General features: G+C 37.7%; 2 protein-coding genes across 2 annotated transcripts in view; one reads left to right on the top strand and one right to left on the bottom strand.

Moving 5' to 3' along the window:
* Window positions 1-353: 353 nt before the first annotated feature.
* Window positions 354-7777, bottom strand: LOC103149137 (palmitoyltransferase ZDHHC3). The gene is made up of 9 exons (XM_007568158.2): window positions 7637-7777; window positions 6900-6988; window positions 6366-6439; window positions 5929-6041; window positions 5508-5569; window positions 5200-5320; window positions 5044-5116; window positions 4199-4361; window positions 354-3484 (listed from the first exon to the last, which is right to left on the bottom strand). The coding sequence occupies exons 1-9, from the start codon at window positions 7759-7761 to the stop codon at window positions 3393-3395; spliced, it is 912 nt and encodes a 303-aa protein (XP_007568220.1). The 5' UTR covers window positions 7762-7777; the 3' UTR covers window positions 354-3392.
* Window positions 7778-8271: 494 nt separating this feature from the next.
* Window positions 8272-24716, top strand: part of LOC103149136 (serine/threonine protein kinase 26) — a 39169-nt gene continuing 22724 nt past the window's right edge. Inside the window, exon 1 of the mRNA XM_007568156.2 lies at window positions 8272-8586. Coding sequence (XP_007568218.1) covers window positions 8566-8586 — 21 coding nt within the window. The 5' untranslated portion in view covers window positions 8272-8565. The remainder of the gene's footprint in view (window positions 8587-24716) is intronic.

Raw genomic sequence — 24716 nt, 5'->3', positions numbered from 1 at the left:
CACACACACACACACACACAGAGTCTGAAATGTTTTCAGGTGCTTCACTAAAATAAATTCAACTTCAAATAAAACTTTCAGTTTCTCTTCCCTTTCAAACCTTTTTACACAACATTAATGTTAGAAATCATAATAAATATCTCAGAGATTCATTGACGTTTCCCTTCATAATGAGTCAGTATAAAACATGAGCCTTCACACCCAGAGCCAGAACCAGAACCAGGATTTACCACCGCAGACAGAAGTTATGAGAAACCTTCAGAAAGCATCACCCAGTCCCAAACTGGAAAATTAATGGAAACATACAAAATGTTCTTTTTCAGTTAAATAATGTTCACCATCTTTATGTTTTATAAGTTTTGTTTCATTGTTGCTCAGAACAACTTAAACTGAGGAAATGTTTCAGGTCCAGTTTAGTGATCCGACTCATTTTAACCAAATATCTGGTTTTACTCTGGCAGAATGAAACTAATATGCAACATGAAACATGCTTTAAAAAAACTTAACCTGCTATAATTTTGAATCTCTGCAAGTTTCTCATAATTTCTTTCCAATATTTTCGCCACATTTTTACACCGAGTGGCGCATTAATGGTGCAGTGATAAAATTAACATAATTCACTGAAAACGTTTTTAAAAATCCTTTTATCTTTTCATTTAGCAGCTCTTTTTGTGATGCTTTATGTGAGAATAATTCATAAGCCAATAAAGCACCTGTGTGTCTGAACCCAGGCTGGACACACGATTCAAAATAACTATAAACACATTTATATAAAAACACAAACGGGATGAAGCTGCCTTTGCTTTAAAACATTTTCAAAATGATCTGTTGGGGTTTTTAGGAACCCTTCATGTGCTCTGATTACAAACACTGTCATACTTTGACAGGTTAAAACTTCCCAAATGTTGGTCAGCAACAACAGATACTCACTAAATGAAAAATGACTGAACAGCTAACTGACGGCTAGCTACGCTAGGCTAGTTGCAGAAATTGCTTGACTGTTGTCCTTATCTGAATTAAATAAACCTGTTTAAACATAACATCATATTTTTTGTTAGGTTTCCATCTTTGGTTTGCTTATTTGCACTAATCCAGTTGAAATACTGGACATTTAAAAGCTCTTTAAGTAAATCAGTTAGCTGTAGCGCTAGCTACAAATGCTAGCTGAGATCTAAGACACTGATTAGCTTCTTTATGACATTTAAAACTCAAACTATCTCATTCTCTACACCTAAATATTTGGTTTAAGTCAATAAATCTTAATAAAATCGGTTGAAACACTCGTTATTAACTTGGTAATGTGGGTGAATCAGTTCAGCCTAAACTGAAGCTAAAACTGCAAGTTGCTGTCTTAAAAATGCTAATATGAAAAAAAGAAGTTGACAAAATATTTGTGTTGTAGTGTTAGGGATATAAATTAACACTGTGAAACATTTTGTGGGAATCAGGTAAAATAAAAAAAGTAAAAGTACAAATCAGAGAAGGGCTGAAATGAGCAGAACCCTTAAACTCTTATCATAAATTAAGCAGAAATTCAAAAAATGTTTTGTGTGGAAAGGCAACTTCATCCCTTCCATAAAAATAAACATTTACAATCAGAGTTATAAATAATGTGAGTAATGGTTTCTTCAGTTGTGTAACAGAAAACACAGAGTGAGTGTATTCTGATTGAGCGAAAGTCATAAAAATAACGATAAAAGTAGAAAACAAAACTCTTCATGGATGTTGAATCGCACCCGTTTGTGTTTAGCATTAATGTAAATCTCTAGATGTAACATACACATTGACTTATTGTGAAAATATTATTAAATCATCTAGACTTGACAGATTCATCAATTTACTTACACAAAATTAAACGACTGAAATACAAAATGATTCCCAATTTAACCTGATAATTTCATGTATATTCAAACGTAAATCATCTTTTATCCACATTTATAGAAGTTTCCTGAGTTTCTGAACTTGTAAAATTTCTCTTTAGGGACCAAAAACCCTTGTAGTAAACAGCAGGGGGCGCTGCTGACCAATTTAAAACAATAAAACGGCCAAATAAGTCAATCATGGTGATGAAACATAATGTTTTTGTTCACTGATGATGTCAACAAAAAAAAGTCAAACAAGAAATGAATTAAATTAATTGAGAAAAACTGTTTTCTTCTGCCTTGATGCTGAAGTCAAATTTAGCACAAACTGTTGAGTATTAAAGTGTCTGGTAGTGAAATTATCTGAAACATGAAACTGAAATATTTAGGCTTGTTTGGGAGTTTAAAGGTTTGTTGTTGGACTGCAGAGCAAGCATACAGAAAAACACCTGTGAGGTTTATCACAAAAAATGATCATAAACCATTTAATCACATGGTAAATTTAAACAAACTCCATAACTCTGCATCCATTTGTACAGTTTATCGATTTTCTACTAAAAACTGGATGATAAAAGTCTTCAGTCTGGGATTTTAATCTCAACTAGTTGCTTTTTTTGAGGAACATTTTTGTTTACAGAAACTTCAGAAATCATTTTATTTGTTGGTTTGTTTATTTATTTTGGATATTTAAAATGTCTTCCTATTCCAGTGTTAAATGTTCATCTGAATATGAAGTTTATTGATCTCGGCCAACGTGTTCTTGTATTATCATGGCATTATTACCAATATATTAATGGAAAATTGTCTCAAAACAACAATAAAATCGTTTATCGTAAGAACGTTTGACACAATTTATCGTCTGGAAAAATGTCTTATTGCGACAGGAATACGGATCATCAGTATTTAGATCAGATTTATTGTTATTGGAAAGTGTTTTTCGCAGTGCAATAAGATTAGTATTTAATACCAAGTAGTAGTTTTGGTTGAGTATTTCATCATTAATTTTTGCATTTTGTGATTTTTAAAGAGTGATGTACCGAAATGTTAGTCAAAGTTTGAAACATTCGGTCCATCCCTGACGTTCAAACTGCATGAGTTCTGCATGGTTCCCGTTGAAACCAGGACAAAAGTCATTAAAAACGGATCGACTCTCCCGGTTTCCAGGGAAACGCTGCTATAAACAGACACAGAAAGATCCGAGGACGCGCTGGTCGGAAAACTTCACAAGAAGCTCAGTGCCGTTTTCAGCAAAAAGTGTTTGATGAGTCTGAAGCTGAACCGCTTCTTCAGGTCCTGGAGGGTAAAACCGCTAGAACTCAGTGCATCATTCATTCATTCATTCATCCATTCATCCATCCATCCATCCATCCATCCATCCATCCACTCGTTCATCACGTGAATGCAAACACGCTCTGCTCAGTCATCCCTTCTTCATTTTCACCTCTCAGCTGAAAGACGAGACATCATTTTTAGGCAGTAAAGTCATTCCTTCACACACAAACATCCGCTCCTCCGCTCGCAGGTCGGAGGTCAGACGTCGTAGTCGGGCAGGGCGGAGTAGCTGATTCCTCCGGCCGACGGCGGGCTGGAGTGGAGCGGCAGCAGCCAGCAGAAAACCGAACCTGGACGAAGCGGGAAGCTGGTGAGTCGGGAATGTTCTTAGGGAATCGATCGGGATTTATCGATTCTCACCGAGTCAGGAAATAAACTCTTTAATTCAAACGCGATCAATTTGATTCAGAGAAAATCAAAACATGTTTACGCAATAAGAATCCCTCCTTCAAAGAGAACGTTTTAGCATGAAACGCACATCAAGGGTTTTTGTGCTTCCAACATAATAAATGAGCCTCGTCGGAAAATATGTTTTGTTTACTGAATATGAATGTAAATGTTAATATTAGAAGATTATTCATTCAGTATGGTGCCAACATTAATGATAACCAGGATGAGGAGAAGTTTAACGTCTCCTGGGACTTTCACAGCAGGAGGCGCTGCGCTGAGTCACTGCCGTTGCTAAGCAACGCATCAAACCTTTAGATTCGTACGGTAAACTGGAGGTATTTCGTCTTTTTATGGTGATTAAAGTTCCCAACATTCTGCAACGAGCTCTAATTTGCCTTTTTTGTGTGTGAAATATAAACATATTTCGGAGCGTTTCTGCCGTGACGCCATGTTGGATATTTTCCAAATGAAAATACGGAGCGCGTCGGAATTCGCCTCACGTTACGGGAGCCGATAAGCGGGATCGTTAAGCAAGCGGAGGGAAGCGGTTCTGGAGCCCCTTCTCTAGTCGGGGTGAGGAGTTTTGGTGAAGACGGAGGCGGACGGAGACCCACCTCGACCGAAGACCTCCCTCAGCAGAGCCAGCTTGGGCTTGCGGGTGGCGTGCGGCTGCTGCGGAGCGGCGGAGGACAGCGAGGAGGAGGAGCTGCGCTCTCTGATCATCAGCCGGTTCTTCATCTGCTCGATGGGCGTCTCATCAGTGATGATGGAGATCAGCTGAGCGGAGATTATTGATTATTCTGACCATTCATCAAATAAAAACTGTTTTTATTTAACCCTTTTATATAAAGTAAAACAAATGCTTCAAAAGATGCAAATAAACAAATAATACAATTATGTATTTAAATAAGAAAATAAACATTTTTACCGTCTAATTTCTTTAGTGAACACTTGATCATTTGTAGTAAAGGATTAAATAAATGCTTCTAACACAAACATTTATTTTATTGATTTTTTTTTTATTTTTTTTTACAGAATTTGTACCAGGTGATGATTTTTAATTTAGAACATATTTACAGACAAAACTGTTTTTTTTTAATTATTTCAAATTAAAAATGCACATATTATGTTTCATAAAGCATTTCCAAGATACGTTCTCAAACCTTTCCAAACTTTAGAGACAAAAACAATACAACAGCTTCAATTCACTAGTATTTTATACATTTTTTTACATCTTTAAAAAATAATAATCTGCCAGTGTAACTAGTACTTATCTAATCAATATTCAACAAGTATTGATTTAAACATGTGTCTATACTTGCTGAAAAGTTGCTTTTAAGTTATTTTTGCCTTATTTCAAGTGGAAACTGTCCAGTAGAAACTGGACTTGGTAAGATGTTGTGTTTGTGGAGGTGAACGAGTCCAGGATCAGTTCAGAACAGAAAAGAGTCGGTCCTACCTGATCGTAGAAGATGACCATGACGAACACCCCGAACAGCACCGACTCCACCAGCAGGATGAGGTAATGAGCTCTGACCCGGAGACAAGAGGAAACGCCAGTGAACAGGAAGCTTCCACACCCACAGCGGCGCCCCCTGCTGTCCACTGAACTCACACTATCAGATGTTTGCTCGGCGACTCTTCTCCCTCTTTGTCGGCGTCGCCTTCCCTCTCGTTCCGGATCCGCCACATCCAGGCCCACACCACCAGAACCATGGAGTACAGGCTGGCGACGCCTGCATGCGCACAAACGAAACGCTCAGCCGGGTCTGAGCTGGGAGCCAGTTCAGGTCTGGTCCCAGTGAACCAGGCAGTTTGGGTTGACTGGTTGTTGGTAAAGTGACTAAAGGCGGAAGAGCTGCTTGGGTTTTTATTTTTAAATGACAGTAAATATGCAGAGAACAGATTTCTGTAGCGACTCACCGGTGTAGAAGAGAAACTGGATGAAATATTTCTGGTTCAACTCCCCGACACAATTATTGATCCTGGAAAATGGAGGAGGAGGAAGATGAAGAAGAAGATTTCACAATCAATGAATGAATGAATGAATGAATGAATGGATGGATGGATGGATGGATGGATGGATGGATAAACTGATGGATGGATGGATGGATGGATGGATGGATGGATGGATGGATGGATAAACTGATGGATGGATGGATGGATGGATGGATGGATAAACTGATGGATGGATGGATGGATGGATGGATAAACTGATGGATAAACTGATGGATGGATAAATCCACAGATGGATGGATGAGGAAACTAATGAATGGATGGACAGACGGTTGGACAGACGGTTGGACAGACGGTTGGACAGACGGTTGGACGTGTGCGGTCTCACCAGGGACAGTGGTGGTCCATGCGGCGGATGCACCGCTGGCAGACCCTGCAGTGGTGCGCTCTGGGAGGTCTGTAGATCTCGCAGCGGCTGCACACCGTCCAGCCGTCACAGCTCTGACAACAACAACCACCAGAGGCTCACTGAGGTTCTGCAGAACCGACCGAGTCGGACCAGGTCCCCTCAACCTTAAAACACCCAGCAGAACCCAGCAGAACCCAGCAGCACCCAGCAGCATGGACCGGTTTAATTCTAGCAGCAGCTGAAACATTTTAGCTTCAGTTACTTTTTAACAAACAGATCCATCAGGTCCAATCAGAATTTAAGAAGGCGGCACATTTTCAACATTTAAGACGCTAAAACAAGAAAACAGTCCAACTTGATCAAATTCAGCCACCAGAACCTCCTTCACTTTTGAACAGAGATGCTGAGAAACCGACCCGCTCGTTCATCCGAGACGGCTGAGATCGCAGGTCTGAGAAGTCCATGGCCGTGTCCGGGAGCGGCACCATGCCTGGAGACAGATATGAAACGCCAAACGCACAGACAGATTGCTACAGTTTTGTTAAAAGTTACTTGTGAGTTAGTTGTGTTTTATTTTAAATGTACTAAGATATTTCCATTAGAAACAAAAATACTTGAAAAAATGTTATGTTTTTGCAGTGCTGTCTAAAATAAGTACTTTCTATGTTATGTTTTAGTTGAGCTTTAAGTTATATTAACGTTTTACCCGATAATCTGCTGAACCTGAAATGAAACTACAAATCTAATGGACTACAAAACCCTGATTAGCTCTCTTCAATGCAAATATTTTAAACATCAAAGTAGTTGGTTTAAAAATAAAGTAAATCTGACAGTTGAATTTAAACTCTTTGTGAGTTTAATTGACAGAACATTAAACAAAGACCAATCATCGCAATAGTTACTCTGAAGATAAGCGTCTGTAGCTGAAGGTTTTAGTGACTTCGACCAACCAGGATCTGAGAAGACGGCTTTGGAGTGGCAGGCCAGCAGCAGCAGCAGGATCAGGTTGAACAGGGATCCATGCAGCATTCCCCAAACGCTGCCGGAAAGAAGCAGCAGGAGAAAAATCACTTAGTGCCTCAGAAAACAAACATTTACTATGCATGGATTTTGTATAGCAGCTTTGTTGTCATGTGATAAACAATGTGCAGAAAGAGTCTCTATCATGACTGATGGCTGGGTCAAATGATCACATGTAAAGAAAAAGAGAACTGAAAACAGCACGATGTTGTTTTTGTTTTGGTTTTAACCAACACTTAAAAAATGTTCAAAGCTGTCCCCAACAAACTGCATCAGAAACGAGTTTAAACTTCAGTTGAGCTGTTTTAAAACTATTTATTCTTTTTCACATTCAAGAGTTTTTGTTGATCTATAAAAATACACAAACAGGAAGACATCAACTGACGTAAACACAGTTAGCAAACAGCTAATGTTTTTGTTTTTTTGTCCCGAAGGCAGATTTTAAAAGGATTTCTCTGATTACAAATATCCACCTTAAATTCACCCACTCACTGATATTTGTGATTAAAAGTAAAATATATATACATAAATAAACGACCGTTTTCGGAGTAGACTCGGGATGCTGTCAGACCTGTTTGCTAAATGAATGGAGAAGCAGCGAACAGGAACAGACTCCATGTCGGCTGTTTTAAACGGTTTAAACGAGATTAAAACTTCCATTACTGACCTCTCAGCATAGGCAGGGATGAGAACATACTGTATGACCACATAGTCTGCGTAAAACACGCTGAAGTAAGTTAAAACCAGGCAGATAACACCACAGGGATCTCTTCTACAGCGTAAAAACGCCATCTTTCCGCCGGGCTCCGCCCCCTTCTGGACGTTTATCGATTACGTCAGGACAAAAACCTGCCGGTGCATTCGCGGGCCGTAGGAAACTAGATTATCAACTGGCTTGACCTGTATTTTAGTTTTAAAAGTTAAAACAAAAAGTACCAAGATAACATCGCAACAAATACGTTTTGCTTCACAGAAGTATGTGTCAAGCAAATCCCTAATCATAAGTAAAATATTTAAAATAGCATATTCTTTTGTTTCAAAATACAAGTTTTGAACATTTCATTTAAACCAAAATTACTTGGTAAGATTTTTTTTTTTTTTTTACATTTTATATCTAATCGTATTATTTTTGTGTGTTATTAATGTTCTTTTTTTGATCATCTGAAATATTTCACAGTAAAAAACACATGAGAAACACGCTTTCTTAGCCAGATGGGGACCAGCAGAGGGAGGCAGCAGACTCCCTCCTGTTCAGACTGAACTTTCTGTCGCTCCTCCCTCAGAAAGGCTCGTCCTTCTCCTCGTTTGTTTGCTCAACAGCTTTTTTCCCCCCCTCCTCGCTGCAGACTCTCTGTGTCACACTTTGAGTTTTGGAGTTTGTCCGCTTCATTCTGCTGCTAAACAAACCTGTCTGCGTGTCGGAAATATTTCTCCGCCTCGAAGTCAAACCGGTTCACCCGTTTCAGAGGGAACTTTGTGGAGTAAAAACCCGACGAAGAGAAGGAATAAGAAATCAGGAGCTGAAAGGAGACAGAAAGAAAGGAAGAAAGAAAGAAAGCAGAGGAGCCAGGAGGAGGAAAAGAGGTCGAAGTAGCTATGGACGTCCCTGGTATGCAGGTAAGTCTAAAGGTGGACGGAAGCGTTTCTTTTTTTGGCTCATTTTTACTAGTTAGAAGTTTGTTTTCTGGGTTTAAACGAGGAAAAAGAAGCAGTTTGGCAACAAGGAAGAAGGGATTGTGCAACCACAGGCCGTTTCCACTGTCATTACCTGAAGACAGAACCTGTATTCAAATAAACCTTCCAGCCTCCACACCCAGTACGATCAGAAAGCTTTCCATTCATACATGTCCTTTATACTTTGCCTCGGTTCTGTAAGTGACATCATTCACATTAGCTGACTGAGTTTCTCCATAGAGACTGTTTCGGTGATTATACTAATTTGGTTGCCCTCTTAAAGCTGTCTAATTTAACCCTGAGCCTCAACATTTCGTGTTGCAGTGACGTCTGCGTGCTTACTTCTTTGAATAAAACCAAATGTTGCCTTACATAGCTCATATTTTGGTTTTTAAACTCCCATCTTAAGGTTTAAATCTGTACTTTTATTCAGTGTATTCCATTTTAGCTGCATTTACACCAATTCACAACAAAAGTTTTGGCATTTTGCTGGACAGGGCAGATCCAATATAGACCAAATGACCTTGTTTCAGCTCACTTTGCTAAATTACAGTCAAATTCATATTAAAATATAAACAGTTTTGCATCCAGTCATGTTTCAGTATAGACACTCAATCTTAAAATGTTAATTTTTAAACAATTTGTCAAAGAAAACAAACAGGTTGCATTAGAATTTGCGTTGAGTCTGGTGTTCAAGCACAGGGGGACAGTGGAAAGAAACAATTCTGTTTAAATCATTGGACTTTGTAGAGTTGTAATTTCTCCAGAATAATCTCTACTAACATTATAATGCTAAAATCTCATTTGCTGTCTGTTTATTAAGTAATGCTGCTGCGCTGGATGACATTTATTGCTACTTCATTATGTCCAAATTGAGTTTAAAATATTACATAAAGGGTTTAATCTTTATCTTCAAATATATATTTAATGAATTATATTAGTTCTCTCATGATTATTTGGCAGAATATTGTTATTTTCTGTCGGTCTAATCTTTAAAAAGTCACAAGCTGGTCAGTTAGTCAGGCTGTCTGCTGGTGTAGCAACCATTTGGAAAGAAGTTTTTCCAAACAGCTGATTTTCTCTGGCATCCCCTTAAACAAACTTTGAACTGTAGGAATCAAGGGAACATTTTAGGTGCATCCATACCAGTTTCGTTCAGTCCGCTTTAACTGAACTCTAGTTCGTTTGTGTAGAAAGTCTGATTTGTTTGTGGAGGTGTGAATGCGTAATTGAAGTCTGATGTGGACCAAAAGAGTGAACTCTGGTCCAATAAAAACCTAGCTGTGGAGTGAGCTCTGGTGCTGTTTGAATGCAGTATAACCAGAGACCGCTCCAGAAGCAGGCAGCAGTCTAAAACGCAGAGCATTCTGGGTAAATGCTACCAAAGCAGGCGGAAGAGGTGCGTTGGATAAATGACTCTTTATGAAAAACATAAAAGTAATCCTACAACTGCTAAAATTTGACGCTATTCAACTTTTGTTTACATTTTGTGAACAGGGAAGTTGCATTAATGTCTTCTTCAGAGGTTTTTGTGTCGTTTCCTGTAGTAGTTCTTGATGCAGCGCCCCCACAGGCGAGGAGGGGAACAGGTTTTTCAATTAGTGTGGTTCGTTTGTCACAGTGCAGCGTGAAACTGAACCGTAACATCTGAAAATGTAGCAAATGTTACAAGTTTGGTCCCAATCGAACCAAATCTACTGGACTATGAGAACACCTTTAGATGTTTTGAAATCATAACTTTTTAAAACTTTACTGGAAACTTTTCCAAAACAGATTTCATTTATAATATTATCATGTTGATCCTGAATGATTGTTAAAGCTCCTCAGTGAGCCTTGCTTGGTGCTCTTGGTTGGACCTTGCTTGTTTGGACTTTGCTTCCTATCCGCCTGAATATTTTACGTCACACCAATCATTTTCTTATTGGAAACTGTAATCTGACCTTTAGTTATCCATTATCCTCGTGTTTATAGTTTCAACCCGTACTCGTGTTAAAGGGACTTCATGACAGCTTGGTATTTGTTGGTGACGTTTCCATGGTGACCATTTGGGATATTAATAGCTCAGCCTCTGAATCTACAGCATGATTTGGGTTAAAGATAAGACTCTGGGTGTGTCTGAGGTGAGGAAAGCCAGTTTGTGTCCATGTCTATCTCCTGCATTGTTATATGTTTTTATTGGACATTCTTGGGTTTTATTGTTCTCAGCGTCTTCGTACAGTGTACAGATGTAGGTCGCAAAATGTTTTCTAGGACATAAATCATAAATCAGTGGTGTCATAAGTACTACTCACGTTCTCAGATATTTGTATTAAAAAGAAATGCTAGTAAAAGTTAAAAAAAGCACAAGTTTTGATACATACTCAAGTACAAAAAGTAGAAAGTAATTTTTAATTTCAAGAACACAAAATGACTTAAAATACTCTTGAAAATATTTTAATTTTTTTTCTTTTGCTCACAACATGCTCTGTGTTGGTATAGAGATAAAAAATACTGATATTATCTAGTTTTTCTTCAAACTAAATCTCAATCAGGATCATTTAAATTGCACAAAACACGTCACTAAATGTTCTTTGAGCGGACAAAGAACAATCAGTCGTCTTTATTTTTTTAAGGATTTTTATTTAAATAAGACTGCATAAATGTGTTGCATCTCTGAATGTGTTCCTCTGCTGTTTGCGATGTTACATGGATGTATCCATCCATGTTGTTTTTCCCAGTGTGTTTTTCTTCTGTTTTGCTATGGTTGCATTTACCGCTACTATATCACACTTGTTGTGCGAGAAGTGGATTTTTTCCGTCATTATTTTTTTATTAACAAGCCATATCTTAAAATATAACGAGTAGAAAGTACAGATATTTCTCATAAGATGTAGAAAGTAAAAGTAAAAAGTCGTCAGAAAGGAAAAATACTCAAGTAAAGTTCAGATACCTGAAAAATCAGCTTTTAATTTTTATTTTTCAACTGTGCATGTGGGCGTTTCTGCCAGTAAGAAGGGATGGGAGTTATTTACGATCCTCCTGTTTGGCCGGCTTTCAGGTGTGTCTACCTGTGGGACCTGCTCGCGCTGCCTGCTCTATTTGTTCCAGGTGGGTGGGTCGAATGTGCTGTCAACACACACCTGACACCCTGCAGCTGCTGCAGCGTCAACGCCTGCGCAGCAACTCGTTTACCTGCCAGGAAGAGCAGCCTTGCCTGCTGCAGGGTGTAATCAAGTGACATTTGCCTTTGTGTTTTCACTCAGATGTACAGGAAAGTGGTATTTGTTTTTGCCTTATTTCTTTATAAATGCAATAAGGATATTTGAAGTTATCTGAAGGACACTGAGGTCAACACCGACATGAGCAGAGAGTCTCTGCAATAAATATTTTATCTGAGCGATTGTTGACGTTCAGAAACATCGCTGTCAGGATGTAACTCGTCCTTATCGTAATAGCAATCACTTTTTATAGGGCGCATCTGGAGCTCGTTATGCATGAACAGGCTGCAGCAGGAGAATGGAAAAGATTACAAAATGTTAAATTATATGAACATGTATAGCTTAATAATGAAGGTCATGTATTTTACTTTCTCACACAATAGTGGAAAAATACTTCATGCTTTTCTTTTTATGCAATCAAAATCAGTTTGTTGTGGCGTTGATGAGCTATATTCAACTATATTCTTTTACTTAAGAAAATTGAGATTTATTATTTTAGGACTTAAACGATTAATCGGCTCAATGAGTACTAATTTAATCAATCAATCAAGTTTATTTGCAAAGCCCATTTTACAAAACAATTCAAAGTGCTTTACATTATAAAAACCCCAAAACAAAAAGTCTTGCGATTGAGAAACCAGTAACAAGCATTACATTTAGTAACTTAGTAATCGATTAATCGTTAACTGGAGCATAGAGCCTGGGTGTTTACTTGAAGAACAATACGTTCAGAGCAAATAATTAAACCAAAAATGAAGAAAATATAAACACATTTTGCTCTGCTATATTGAATATGTAATTTTTTGACCATCAATTAATCACATGATGAATTAAAACAAGCTCAATTTACATTTATGTCATTTATTGTTTTTCATTTTTCTCTCTTTCTACCAAAAACTGATAGACAAAAGTCTTAAGGTGCTTTGGTCTGAACTAACCCTTTTTTAGTTTTGTTTACAAAGACTTTGTAATTAATTTATTTTGGATATTTAAAATGTCTTCCAGTTCCTGTGTTAACTGTTCATTAGAATTTAAAGTTTATAGGTCTTAAATAATGTATTCTTGCATTATTATGCCATTGTTATGATTATATGACTTGAAAATGCTTTCAAAACAACAACAGTATTGTTTACCGCAATAACTTCTGGAACAATTTATCGGTCAGCAAAATTTGTTATTACTAAAGGTTACCCAATTATTCAGATAAAACAATACATTCTGCATATTTTCATTAAACCTTTTTATACAATATTAGAACTATATTAAAAGATACACATAAGCAATTCAGTTCCTTTTTGAAGAAATAAGAAAATGAACATTTCACTGCTTAAATGCATTGATAATTTAGCAAGTTAGCAAATGGCCCTTTTTCCAGTCTCTACGCTCCAGATAATGATTACTAAATTATTTGGCAATAATTTAAATAATTGATTAATTGTGATTAACCCAACTAATCATTTCAGTCCTAAATGAGTTACAAAAATCCACCATAACAATAAGACAGTGAAAGACTGATCTCCAGCGTTTCCTGCTACTTTTACTCCAAGAAATCCTCAATTTCTCTGACTGGTTGCTGTAAAAACCAAAAATGTGTCCTGTGAGGTGGTTGATACCAAAGGGAGTGATCAGACAGCCTGAAGATCGAGTTGTTTGTTTATGTGGTTTATTGTGACATCATCATGAACGGTTTCAAACTGTGGATTACAAATGAAGTGTTTCAGGTCTGGCAGGATCAGTGTCTTCTCTGGAACAGATTAAATTCTTTGCTTGTTGTTTGTGGTTTGCAGTTTTTAAACTTGTTACTTGCCATATCGCAGCCAGAACAATTGGAAACGGAGTGTAATCTAAAATACATACATAAAGGATAGTTATTCTCATTTAATGGGAGAATAATGTTTTGCATTTAGGAATATAACCAAAGGTTTTTTAGTTATTGATTAATCTATTATTCTGATGATTAATCGATTAATCAGATTTTAAAAATTGGCATATTCTGCAGTTTTTTCCTTTAAACCTCTTTTATAAAATATTAAAAATGATGCAAACAAGCAACCAAATAATTCAAATCATTTTTTAAATAAAAAGTAAATAAACATTTCACTTCCTGAAATGCAATTAGACTCTTTAGGTTTACACTTTATCCTTTGTAGCAAAGGATGAATCTGCAGTTAACAAATCCTTCTAACATCCATTTGGAAATATTTGTTTGATTCATTTTTGGATTCATTGGTTAATAATTGGATAGATAAAGGTGATTAATGGTAGATTTATTTTACATAGTTTGAACCTAGGACTATACTTGAGGAGTTCTTGGTAGAAAATATTTACAGACAAAATACAAATGTATATATTTTTTAACAGTTTTGATATAATTACTTCTTTGACTGCGTTGTCGTTTCAGAAACTGGCCTTTTATTTGAGTCTGTATACTCCAGTTAACGATTATTTGATTGCTAGTTAGTTGACAATTATTTCAACTGTTGATTAATCACGATTAATCGTTTCAGCCCTATTAATAGCAGCTTTTTGCACTGGTGTTTTGAACCGCTGCTTAGTAGTAGGAAGCAACATGTTGGTTTAAAAACAGATTATTTATAGACCAGGTCAGATGGCAGAGCCCTGCTGAGGCATCAGGGAACTCTGATGTTTATTTGCCATAATCGACGCTGTTCCCCGTGTTTCTCTTCCCTTTTTCCAAGAAACATTACATAATGCCGAGAAATTAGCTTGATGTCATTTTATAAAGGGTGACATTATTGCAAAAGTTTTCCATCTGACTTCATTGCTTCTAATGCATTTATGGTCTGTTATCAATAGCTTTATTGTTGGACTGTAACATTTGCTGCCTTCAGTCACACATCGTTTCTCCTTTGCCCTTCAGATGCTGTGACTGAATTTTTCTCTCTGAAACTCAAACATTTACATAAAGCTGAAGTTAAAATGACTTGTTAATGCTGACTCTTTTGAGAAGAAAATGTGTTAATTTCATCCTGAATAGAACGGTTTTCAGCCATTACCTAGTCCTGGAAGATGTAATTCGCCTGCAGATCAAGGCGAATTACATGTCACTGCTTCCTGTCGCTGTGAAAAAGCAAACACAAAATACCGTCTTCACGCTTCAGCGCTTTTTCTCTGACGCTTGTCTAGTCAAACCCTCAGGTCGAGTGAAAAAGTGCTGCTTCGGTCTGCTGGAAGTGAAACTACCGCAGAGCTGCAGGTTGTGCAGGACGCTAACAGGAAGCATTACTGTTAGCTGTTAGCCGTTAGCTGCAGGCGGTGAAACCTTGATGATTCAGCTGATTTGATGCAGAGTGATGATCTGATTGTGTTACTGATTGATGAAATGCTGGCAGGAAACCCAGTGATTTGACTCTTTGGGGTAATTTTATTGATGTCACTGGAGTGGTTAGTGGAGTTTCCTGTTTTTAGTTTCTTTTTTGTCATCTCTTGGGTGTTGCCTCATGCTAGCATGAGATCCTGACTGCATGTTTACATCAAAATTTCCCGGCATTTTCATTAGAAATTATGCATTTCTAATTGATTTTATATAAAAAGAAAACAAAAATGTGGCAAATATTGCACTGTTATTCACTTTATAGTTGTTTTTTATAAACATTGTGCTTCAGAAGGCTGATGCTAAAATCAAAAACTCCCTTATTGGTCCCAAAGAGAAAGTAAATGTTGCTGCAACTAATATTAATTGAAGAAATGGTGAAAGATCTGTAACAGTCTATTTTACATCAAATTTGAAGAAACCTCTGTCTCATGAAGACGATGTCCATAATTTTCTAGATTTTTATGTGAAATCATTCTTTGCATCTTCATCTATATGATTTATCATATGAATCAGGGTCACAATAAGGAACATGGTTAGTGTTGCTGTTCAGTTCCCAGAGAATGGTTTGTTTAAAAAACTGAAGGTCAGGACAGATTTTTGTAAAGAAAATGTACTTCGGTTAGAGGGATTCACATGTGGAATAACTGACTGTGTCTTTAAACTTAAAATGCATGAAAATCACAAATACAACAAGGTTTGATTATGATTGTTTGTGGTGTTTTTTTTGTTGCTTTTTTTGTTTTGTTTATAAAAAGCTGTGATGAGACGTCTGACTTGCACCACAGATCTAAATTAGTCCTGCAGAACATGGATATTTTCAGTCATTACAGGATCATTGTGTGCAACACTGCAGTTACAAATGACTACAGACTCAACATTTGGTAGAAAACCCTTTTAACTGTCATGCATTCACACTTTGTATACAAATCATGTGCTTAGCCAGATGTGTGATGTCTAACTGACCTTAATGCCTCAGTTTGAGCTGAAGTTCAGCATCAGAGTTAACGCTCAGTTTATTTATGGTAGCCAAACTTTAAGCTAAACAAGACTGCAAAGGATGTGTTTTTATAATAATTTTTAACTTTGCGTCTACGTCACTCACCTGTGTGTTCAGTTATTACATTAACAGCCAGTCGCACCATCTGACCCGTTTGTCTCATCCATTCCTGCTTCCTCTGTGAATTAGTGTCTGTCACACGTAATGTTGTTAAAGTCGGTCTGCAACTTTGTGCTTGGACAAAAACAACAGATTGTATTAGAGACAGGAAATTTCATGCAGCTTGTTTCGGTATCTTTGAGAACATCTCCAATTAACGTCGGAAAATATTTAAATAGATACTCCTAAATGCACACAATCACCTTTCTTGTGTTTTGTGGAGTAACATCACAAACTTCACAAGTTGATTCGGTTTCATCGATTTGCCTTTTTCTTGTTTATGAAGATTTAACTTTTGGGAACTCCTAGATTTTTGTTTTCACCAATGGTCTCCTTGGATTTCTGTAGTTCAGAGCGACGTCAGCCATCTTGTTTTACAAGCACGATTCACATCTTGTGTTTACTTGGACTTTGAATTCAGATCTACTTTCTGGAGGAATTATTGGAATGAAAGCCATTTTGTGAAAATATTTGTTATTTTAAATTTCTTTATAAAACAAAATGAGCAGAAAATTAAAATCTGAATTTAAATATAGTAAATTTTACTTTTAAGCCATTTCATCAACCCAATAAGGTCTTCATTTAGCCCGAATATTCAGCATTTATCATAATATCTTTCCAATATCTGTTGCAATATTTATTTTACTTTGTGTCTTTCAATATTAAGTTTTTATGAGGAAATATCTCTGGTCTTACCTGGTTTTTTTGTGCTTATTTTACACAATTGACTCACAGCCAGCAGGAGCTCTCTGAAAACATCCTGAACAAACTATAAGATTTATTAAAATATTGAAAAAGCAAACTAACTGTTCTGTGACTGACTTTTTTTAGCCAGTAATTTATGCAAAAAGGGGTCTTATCATGCAACATTTTCATTTGAGTCTCCACTGCTTCTAAAAACAACTCAAACAATTAAAAATAAAAACCACCCAGATGTATTTTGGCAATCAGTTAATACTTTTAGATTTCAGGAAAATGAGCCGTTCCAAAAACCGTCCAAATAACGTTACAAATCAGCAGGCGCAGCACCTCTCCTAGCAAACCCCAACAAAGCCCAGACGGTTACCTAGCAACCCCAGTAGAGCTCTGCCCGTTACCTAGCAACCCAACGGAGCTCTGCCTGCCTGGGGATTTTAAAACGGCTCATTGGGAAAGGAGCTCAAGTAGGCAGACCTGGACATGTTTTGTGTAGACAACAAACCTATCCTGACCTGTTTAATTGTATTTTTATTGATTTTTCAGAAACGTATTGAAACGGTACGTAGGCCTGTCACGATAATGAACTTTGCTGGACCATAAGTTATTGCGATAAATGACAATATTGTTGTTTTGAGACCATTTTCAGGTAATGTGATGGCAATAAAGGCATTATTATGCAACAACGTATTCTCAAAGATTAATAAACTTTAAATTCTACTGAACCAGAAGACATTTTAGATATCCAAAATTAATAAACAAAACAGAAACAACAGATAAAATGAAATATAAAGGCTCTAGAAACAAAACTCTTTCAAAAAAACAATTACTTGAGAGCAAAGAACGAGACAGAAGACTTTTGTCATCCAGCTTTTGGTATACAGAGAGAAAAATGATAAATCATTCAAATGGAAATGATCAAGCACATCTTAATCTATCAGGCGAATAATTGATTTATTGACTACTGTCTGTGACAGACATATGTGTATTTGTTTTCTAAATGTTTTATTTGGGATTAATCTGTTTGTCGGAGGTTTGATCGGCAGCGGAGAGGAAAACCAGCCTGTAGAGAGCATGAAGCAGTCGATTTGCTCTCTCTTGACTCTCCAGGATTTGGACTTGATGTTCCGACCCCACTTGATAAAGAAAACACGACATCCTGTGTAGCGCCAACAGGGGATCAGCTCTTTGGTTTCTGCCGGGTTTTCCCGCGCTCTTCCCCAGAACCCGATATTCCCAACCCGGCCCGATTCTGAGCCATTCAGTTTGGCTCCAGGACCTGATCAAAACCCAGGGAGTGTTCTTCTCTCCTGCACTCTCCTCTACTAATCATCACACACATAATCATAGGCTCCGCCAAGCCCAAACTCTAAAGGGAGCAGAGTTTTCTGACTTCCTGGGTGAGAAATTATCAGCAGCTGCCGGCAAGTTTTGATTATGGTGGGTGAGTCAGTTTTTCTGTGGGCTGAATCAGACGCTGGGGAACCATTTTTAGACGCGGCTCTTCGGTTCACCCAGTTTAAAGTAGAACCACATGACGGCACAAGTAGCTGCTGTGTTGGACGGAGGAGCAGCAGCTCCACCGGGAGTCCATCCTGGATCCAAACGGTTGGTTCTGTCGTCTTTACAGCGACATGTGAGATCTGGACATAAAGCAGAACAATAAATAATAAATCACTTGTTCATGGCTGAGTTGAATAGTTTTGTTTGTTTACTGTATGTTTTTAAAAACGTACATAAAAGTTTCTTTCTCAAGAGTTTTATGGTGTTTTCACACCTGATTGTTCAGTAAAATCGGTTCGATTGGGGGACAAAATTGCAACTTTTGTTTTTGTTTTTTTGTTTCTTTTACATTTGCACCAAATAAACCAGACTTTTTTGAAGGAGCTGTTCCCTTCCTCACCTTTGGTGGCGCTGCAAAAAAAAGCAGAAGAAGCAACTTCCTTCTTCACAAAATGTAAAAGCTGGATCTTAGAAGTTGTAGTATTTCTTTTATGTTTACGGTAAAAGAAAACGAGTCATTTTTCTCTCTCTAGTTGAAGACCCACGTTTGTTTTGGGTACGCACAGCATTTACCCAGAATGCTGTGCGGTGCAGTTGACTTCCTGCTTTTGGAGCGGTCTTTGGTCTGCTTGGCGTTCACATTTACGTTCAAACCACCAGAGTTCACCTTAAATGAACTGAGACCTCAGTATGAGGTTGGATTATTCATTCATGGCTCCCACAAACAAACCAAACGTTTTAGAAATGGAGTTTGATTAAAGCGGCCTAAACAGGGCTGGTGTGAATACCCTCCAAAAGTGTTTTCATTTGCGGTAGGAGTCTTATACCTTACCTGAGGTTTCAGGAATGTACACGGCACACTTTACCTCAGGATGACATGCTTACCTGTTGTAATGTGTCACTTGGAGGCTTTGAAACTGAGACGAAGCAAACGGAGAAGGAGTTTTACCAGTCAGCCAGCCGTCTGTTATCATTCATATTGTCTGGTCTGACTTCTGCTTTTCAGTCTGAATTAGTAAACTGTCTGGTTGTCTCCAAAAATGTGAGCCAAGACGTCTGGTACGTGTTCAAAATGCAACATGTGGTGCTTAAAATTAAATGGTGACATTTTTTGAATTTGCATGAACCAGAACTACAATTTTCTTTTGTAAATGTTGTAATTTCACACATTTAGAGTAAAAACTTACACTTTTTTTTGCTGATTATTTAATATAAAAGCTTACTTTCATTGACTTTGGACCAACAAGCAAATAAAAGCCATGACTAAAACGTACAGCCTTGGCGTCTTGCATCCAAACTGCCACCAAGCAGATATTTCTGTGCAACATTTAGCTCAGTGTTTTGAATAATTTACTGACAAATTCCCCTTTGAATGAATAAAACCTTTTGTTTTGGGAAGTTCGTCATGCAGGATGACTCGGCACATCGTGTCATGACGTGAGGCCCAGGCGACAGGAAGCGTTAAAGGCCAGGGAGGTTTTCACATGATGCCGCTCCGCAAAGGTCATTTTTTGAGCGCTCTGTTTGGGTTTCCTCTTTTAGCAGCTGTGACCTCTGACCCCCGACGCACACAGAGCTTTTTGTGCAGATATTTGAACGCTGGTGAAAACGTGGGTCTTTCTCGCTCCGTTACTCTGCGGTGCAAACGGTTTCCCCAGGAGCTTCGTGTTTGATGGGCCGGGCTGAGTTCACTGACCTCTGAAACCGACTTTCAGCTGTAAAACTGCTTCTTCACTTCTTCTGTTGTCATACCTGGACAAACAGCTTTGTTTGACACTGATGTTTAACTAAGTAAAGTAGCTTTGAGGATTATTAGAACCTTGTCAAACAAGAATGGCATCATCCAAACCAGCAGAGAGCCAAAATCCTCAGTTTTAAAGTATCCAATGTCCCAAAAAACCCCACAAAAATATTCAGTAATTTATTGAAATAAAGTACTTTTTTCTAGAAAAGGTATCTGAAAATCATTATAGAGCTTCAAACTGCAACAAAACAGTGTTTTTTCCCTGTTTGTCATCTTCTTTTTAGTCTGTTTAGTAAGTAAAAAACATAATTAGTCAAACACTAGATGTGCTAATGATTCACATATTTGTGCTGGATATTTTCAGCACAGCCCTTTTGGTTTGCAATGAAAAGTTACCGAACGAACAAAGTGTTGCTTCAAACTTGTGCACCAAAGGCGGCACCAGAAAGTGCAGTTAACTTTAAAAACAAAACAAAAAAACACATAAATTAAATTTCCATCTACCACTAAAGGCTTGCATTAAAGCTGCATTAAAGCGTCATGTCAGCGATTTTCAACAAGGATGAGATAGTTGGTTCTTAATTACTTAAGTAAGAAAAAATCCAGCTGCTTGTTGCATTAAGCCAGGCTCTGATTTGATGGCAGGCTGGGAGTCGGTCCAGTAACAGGGGCTTTCCCAGCAGTTGCCCTTCAGTGGTGCATTCAGGGGCCACTGGTAACCGAGTCTGCAGTCACTCCTGTATTAACTTTTTTTTAATTTTTTTATTTCTTCTGACAAAATCTAATTATTGTCGTATTTTACTGTTCTTTGTTCACTGCTAAAAAAGGTCAAACAAAGACAAACATTTGTTCCTTTAAAACTGATGTATGTCCCAAACTGTCGTTTTTATGCACCTTCATGCCCCATAAAGTACAAATACTTTGTTACAACTGACATTTTCCATCAATTTAAGAGCTTGGCAGTAAAAACCCTACAAAATTAAAAAGTATCCAACAAGAAAGGGTGTAAATATCTTTCATTACTGGCAAACTCCACTTCAGACGCCCCTGATTTAAGTCGCTAAATTGTCCATTCGCCTTCTTCCAACTATCTACAACTTGATGTGTTTATTTTGAATTCAATATAATTTTGGTTCCTTCAAACTGATGGAAAGCAGAGTTGGCATTTGAAATATTATAAACTAATTTTGAAATGAACATCAAAGCCCGTTTTTGGGCTTTGATGTTTATTTCAAAATTAGTTTGGTTTGGATTGTTTCTTTTGCTGTTCAAACTTGTTTTTTCTAATTTTGGTTTTATAAGAGCACATAATAAATCACTAGATATGAAAATACGATTCAGTCACGCTGCTTTATGCAACAGGTGTAATAAAGCAGCCATATGCTGGTGTTGGTGTTATCTGTGTTTAGGAACTGTTGTGCAACAAGGATGCGTCAATGATTGACTCATGCAACTTTTAATAATCCTGATTAATCATTTATTAATTAATAGAGTTGAATTTTCTCTTGGCCACAAAGAAGTCGAGGCGCCACCAGAGAATCACTAGTCAAACATTTCAGTTTCTGCGCACAGTAAAAATAATCCGACAGTCGTCTGCAGTCAGACCCGTCGTATCGCATTTTATCCGACTTTTACGTCATTGACGTGAGACGTGCATCATAATTCTGCACCAGAAGAAGCCAGACTAGATGTAAACAATGCTGGAGAAAAATCATAATTATGAAATTATGATCTGTTCCACTGATCACAGTCCCACCACTCTTGGCACCGACTAGCATCTGAACGGATTTCTTTACAGAAGTTGCAGTTAACAAAACTCTTGCTATTACTGTGTTTTTGTTAAGATTTGTAACAATATTTTCGGTTCTCATTGCTGAAAAAACTGTAGGATTGATCCCTAGACGTCATCACGTGTCATAACTCCGATCGGATTAAATTAGTACCTCAAACGACCATGAAAAACAAAAATCACATTTTAGCAAAAGATTTGAATTAAGCATCAAGTCCTACCTTGTGAAGGTAAGCTTGGCTATTTTAGTTTCATTAAGCATTCATAAGATTCCTTAGCATTAGTCAGTGAACTACATCCTGTTGAAGCCTGTAGAAGAAGCCGAGCCGTTTGAAGCCAAGTGGTGAATTCAGGTTGAGGTAGCATGGCTCTAATTGCTGATACTTTCTGCATGCGACCGGCAATACCTGGCGTTCCTTTGACATGGTGCCTGGACTTCTGCCAAATAGTTCAGATCCAACATATCAGCTCAGAGGATCTTTTTCCTGATGACATCAGTACTGACAACCTGTGTGTCTAATAGGTGAGCTATTATGCTTCCTTCAACAGGTTGGGGTTGGTCTATAGGCGATTTGAAACGTGTTCAATATTTTTTCTTTTGCACAAAATTAATCTTAGATAGTGAGATTAGTTCTGAATATTTAGCGCTCCTTTCAGAATGAGCTGTTTTAGGGCCTCTTGTCTCTTTAAATCCAAATAAGCTGCTGCTTGCCACGGCCCCCAACTCAACTTTACGCTCGCACGTGAGAATTATGCAGTTATACAACTGTACATCTTTGAAAAGCAGAAGTGGAACCTCCTGCACAACCAACAAAAATGCAGAAAGTGGTTTCTGGATGGTAAGTCAACAAGAAAACTCTTGTCATTTCCAGCAGCCATTGTACTGCGGTAAAAACCAGCTAACCAAACATGCTGGAGTTCAGCTTGGGTTGCTAGGTTACGGGCTGAATGCCGCTGGGGAAATGGCTCATTTTCCAAACACAAAAAAGACATTGATTTATTGCCAAGAAACGACTAGGTGTTTGTTTGGTTTAGTGTTGTTTTCTGAAGTATTCAAAAAGTCTGAATTTTGCATAAGTGTTCCCCCTTAAAACGTCTGGATGGAGTTTTGCTGGAAATTTCCCTGCTGATGTACTAAGACCAAGTCACATTTTTATAAAATAACATATTAATGGTCCAGCCCTCTATACTTTCAATACCACCCACTAAGTCCCTGTAAGACTCAAACATTTGTAGCTGCTCAGACTCACTTCAATACTCTCAATAAAACAGACCATGAAGGAGAACAACAGATGTTCACCAGTGTTTAATGGTCCTCGTTGCATCAGTACCAGTAAACCAACTACCTGCCAATTTACAGTAAACTCTGTTTGAGTAACGCCGTTAAAACACATCTGAGAGACGTGTGTTTGCTGAAAAGTGAGCTATGGTTTTTAATCTGGCACTTAAATGACTGACATCTGTTGTTGTTGATGCTGAATGTCTGAGTGATGAAATGTTGTTAAGATTCCCAGACTGCGACTCTGACCAGACCTGCTGTGAAACATTAGCCGGACCTGAGGAAGATGGTGTGTTTTAAAGGTCCTGCAGGACTCCACAGAAACTTTGCTCCAAAACAACAGAGTCAATGACTGACAACTTCCTGGTCCTGTCAAAGTGTTGCTCTTGTGCTCCAGTGATGTTGAAAGGTCAACATGTTACCTCCATTTAAAAATCACTTCCTGTGGCTGCGCAGTTTCCTGGTTTTCTGTTACTCGTTTTTGTTCAGTTTACATTATAAACACCTTTTATTTACTACAGCCAAGCAGCTCCGAAAAGGAAAATAAAAGTGAAAATGAACTGATTCTCTTTGTTTTGAGGACCTTCAGTTTAGTTCTTCAATTAGTTAATTGTTGATTCAGTCTCAGCCAAACAAATCAATATGAAAACACAGGCCAAGCTTCTGTTTGGGAATATATTTTAGGATAGATTCTACTGGATTACTGCAGCTTTGCAGTATTTAGTAGGTTTTATGCTACAACCAAATCCACACAGTCTCTTGCATATCTGTCTGTATTTAAACCAGAGGCTGTCAGATTTTTAAGCATTAATTGCTGCTTATTATCTCATGAATGGTATCTGATCAGCTGGTTTCAGTACTTTGTTATGGCCTGGAGTGAGTTATGAAACAACCAGCCGGTTATGTCGTTTCTCAACGACTTGGACACAAATACCCAAAGATGGACTCTGTTTGATTTGTGTTTGGATGTAATTATGGGGTTTTAGTGAAGCTAAGTGCAGCATGTTTACAGGAAAACACTGGCTGTAATTACTGTAACGGTTCATTATGGTTGCTTTATTTTACTGTGCAGCTTTTATTTTTAGGAGAACGACAGATTTTCACCAGGACATCAGAATAATGACAATCAACTGGTTTCCATCACAATTTTTAAGTACAAAACAGGATGGATGGATGAACAGAGTAAAGATGGATGGATGAACAGAGTAAAGATGGATGGATGGATGGATGGATGGATGGATGGATGAACTGAGTAAAAATGGATGGATGGATGGATGAACTGAGTAAAGATGGATGGATGAACTGAGTAAAGATGGATGGATGAACTGATGAACTGAGTAAAGATGGATGGATGGATGAACAGAGTAAAAAT

This window comes from Poecilia formosa, unplaced genomic scaffold (assembly GCF_000485575.1).
Source record: "Poecilia formosa unplaced genomic scaffold, Poecilia_formosa-5.1.2 Scaffold218, whole genome shotgun sequence".
Taxonomy (NCBI): Eukaryota; Metazoa; Chordata; class Actinopteri; order Cyprinodontiformes; family Poeciliidae; genus Poecilia; species Poecilia formosa.
This window is presented reverse-complemented; position numbering and strand designations above follow the sequence as displayed.

What these genes read in the sequence shown, in the direction of transcription:
- LOC103149137 (XM_007568158.2), bottom strand. Translation starts at nt 7,761, where the DNA reads ATGGCGTTTTTACGCTGTAGAAGAGATCCCTGTGGTGTTATCTGCCTG. An exon ending in CGTCTCGGATGAACGAGCGG is followed by an intron (nt 6,042 to 6,365) that starts GTCGGTTTCTCA and finishes TGTTGTTGTCAG; the next exon opens with AGCTGTGACGGCTGGACGGT. An exon ending in TGGTCATCTTCTACGATCAG is followed by an intron (nt 4,362 to 5,043) that starts GTAGGACCGACT and finishes ATCTCCGCTCAG; the next exon opens with CTGATCTCCATCATCACTGA.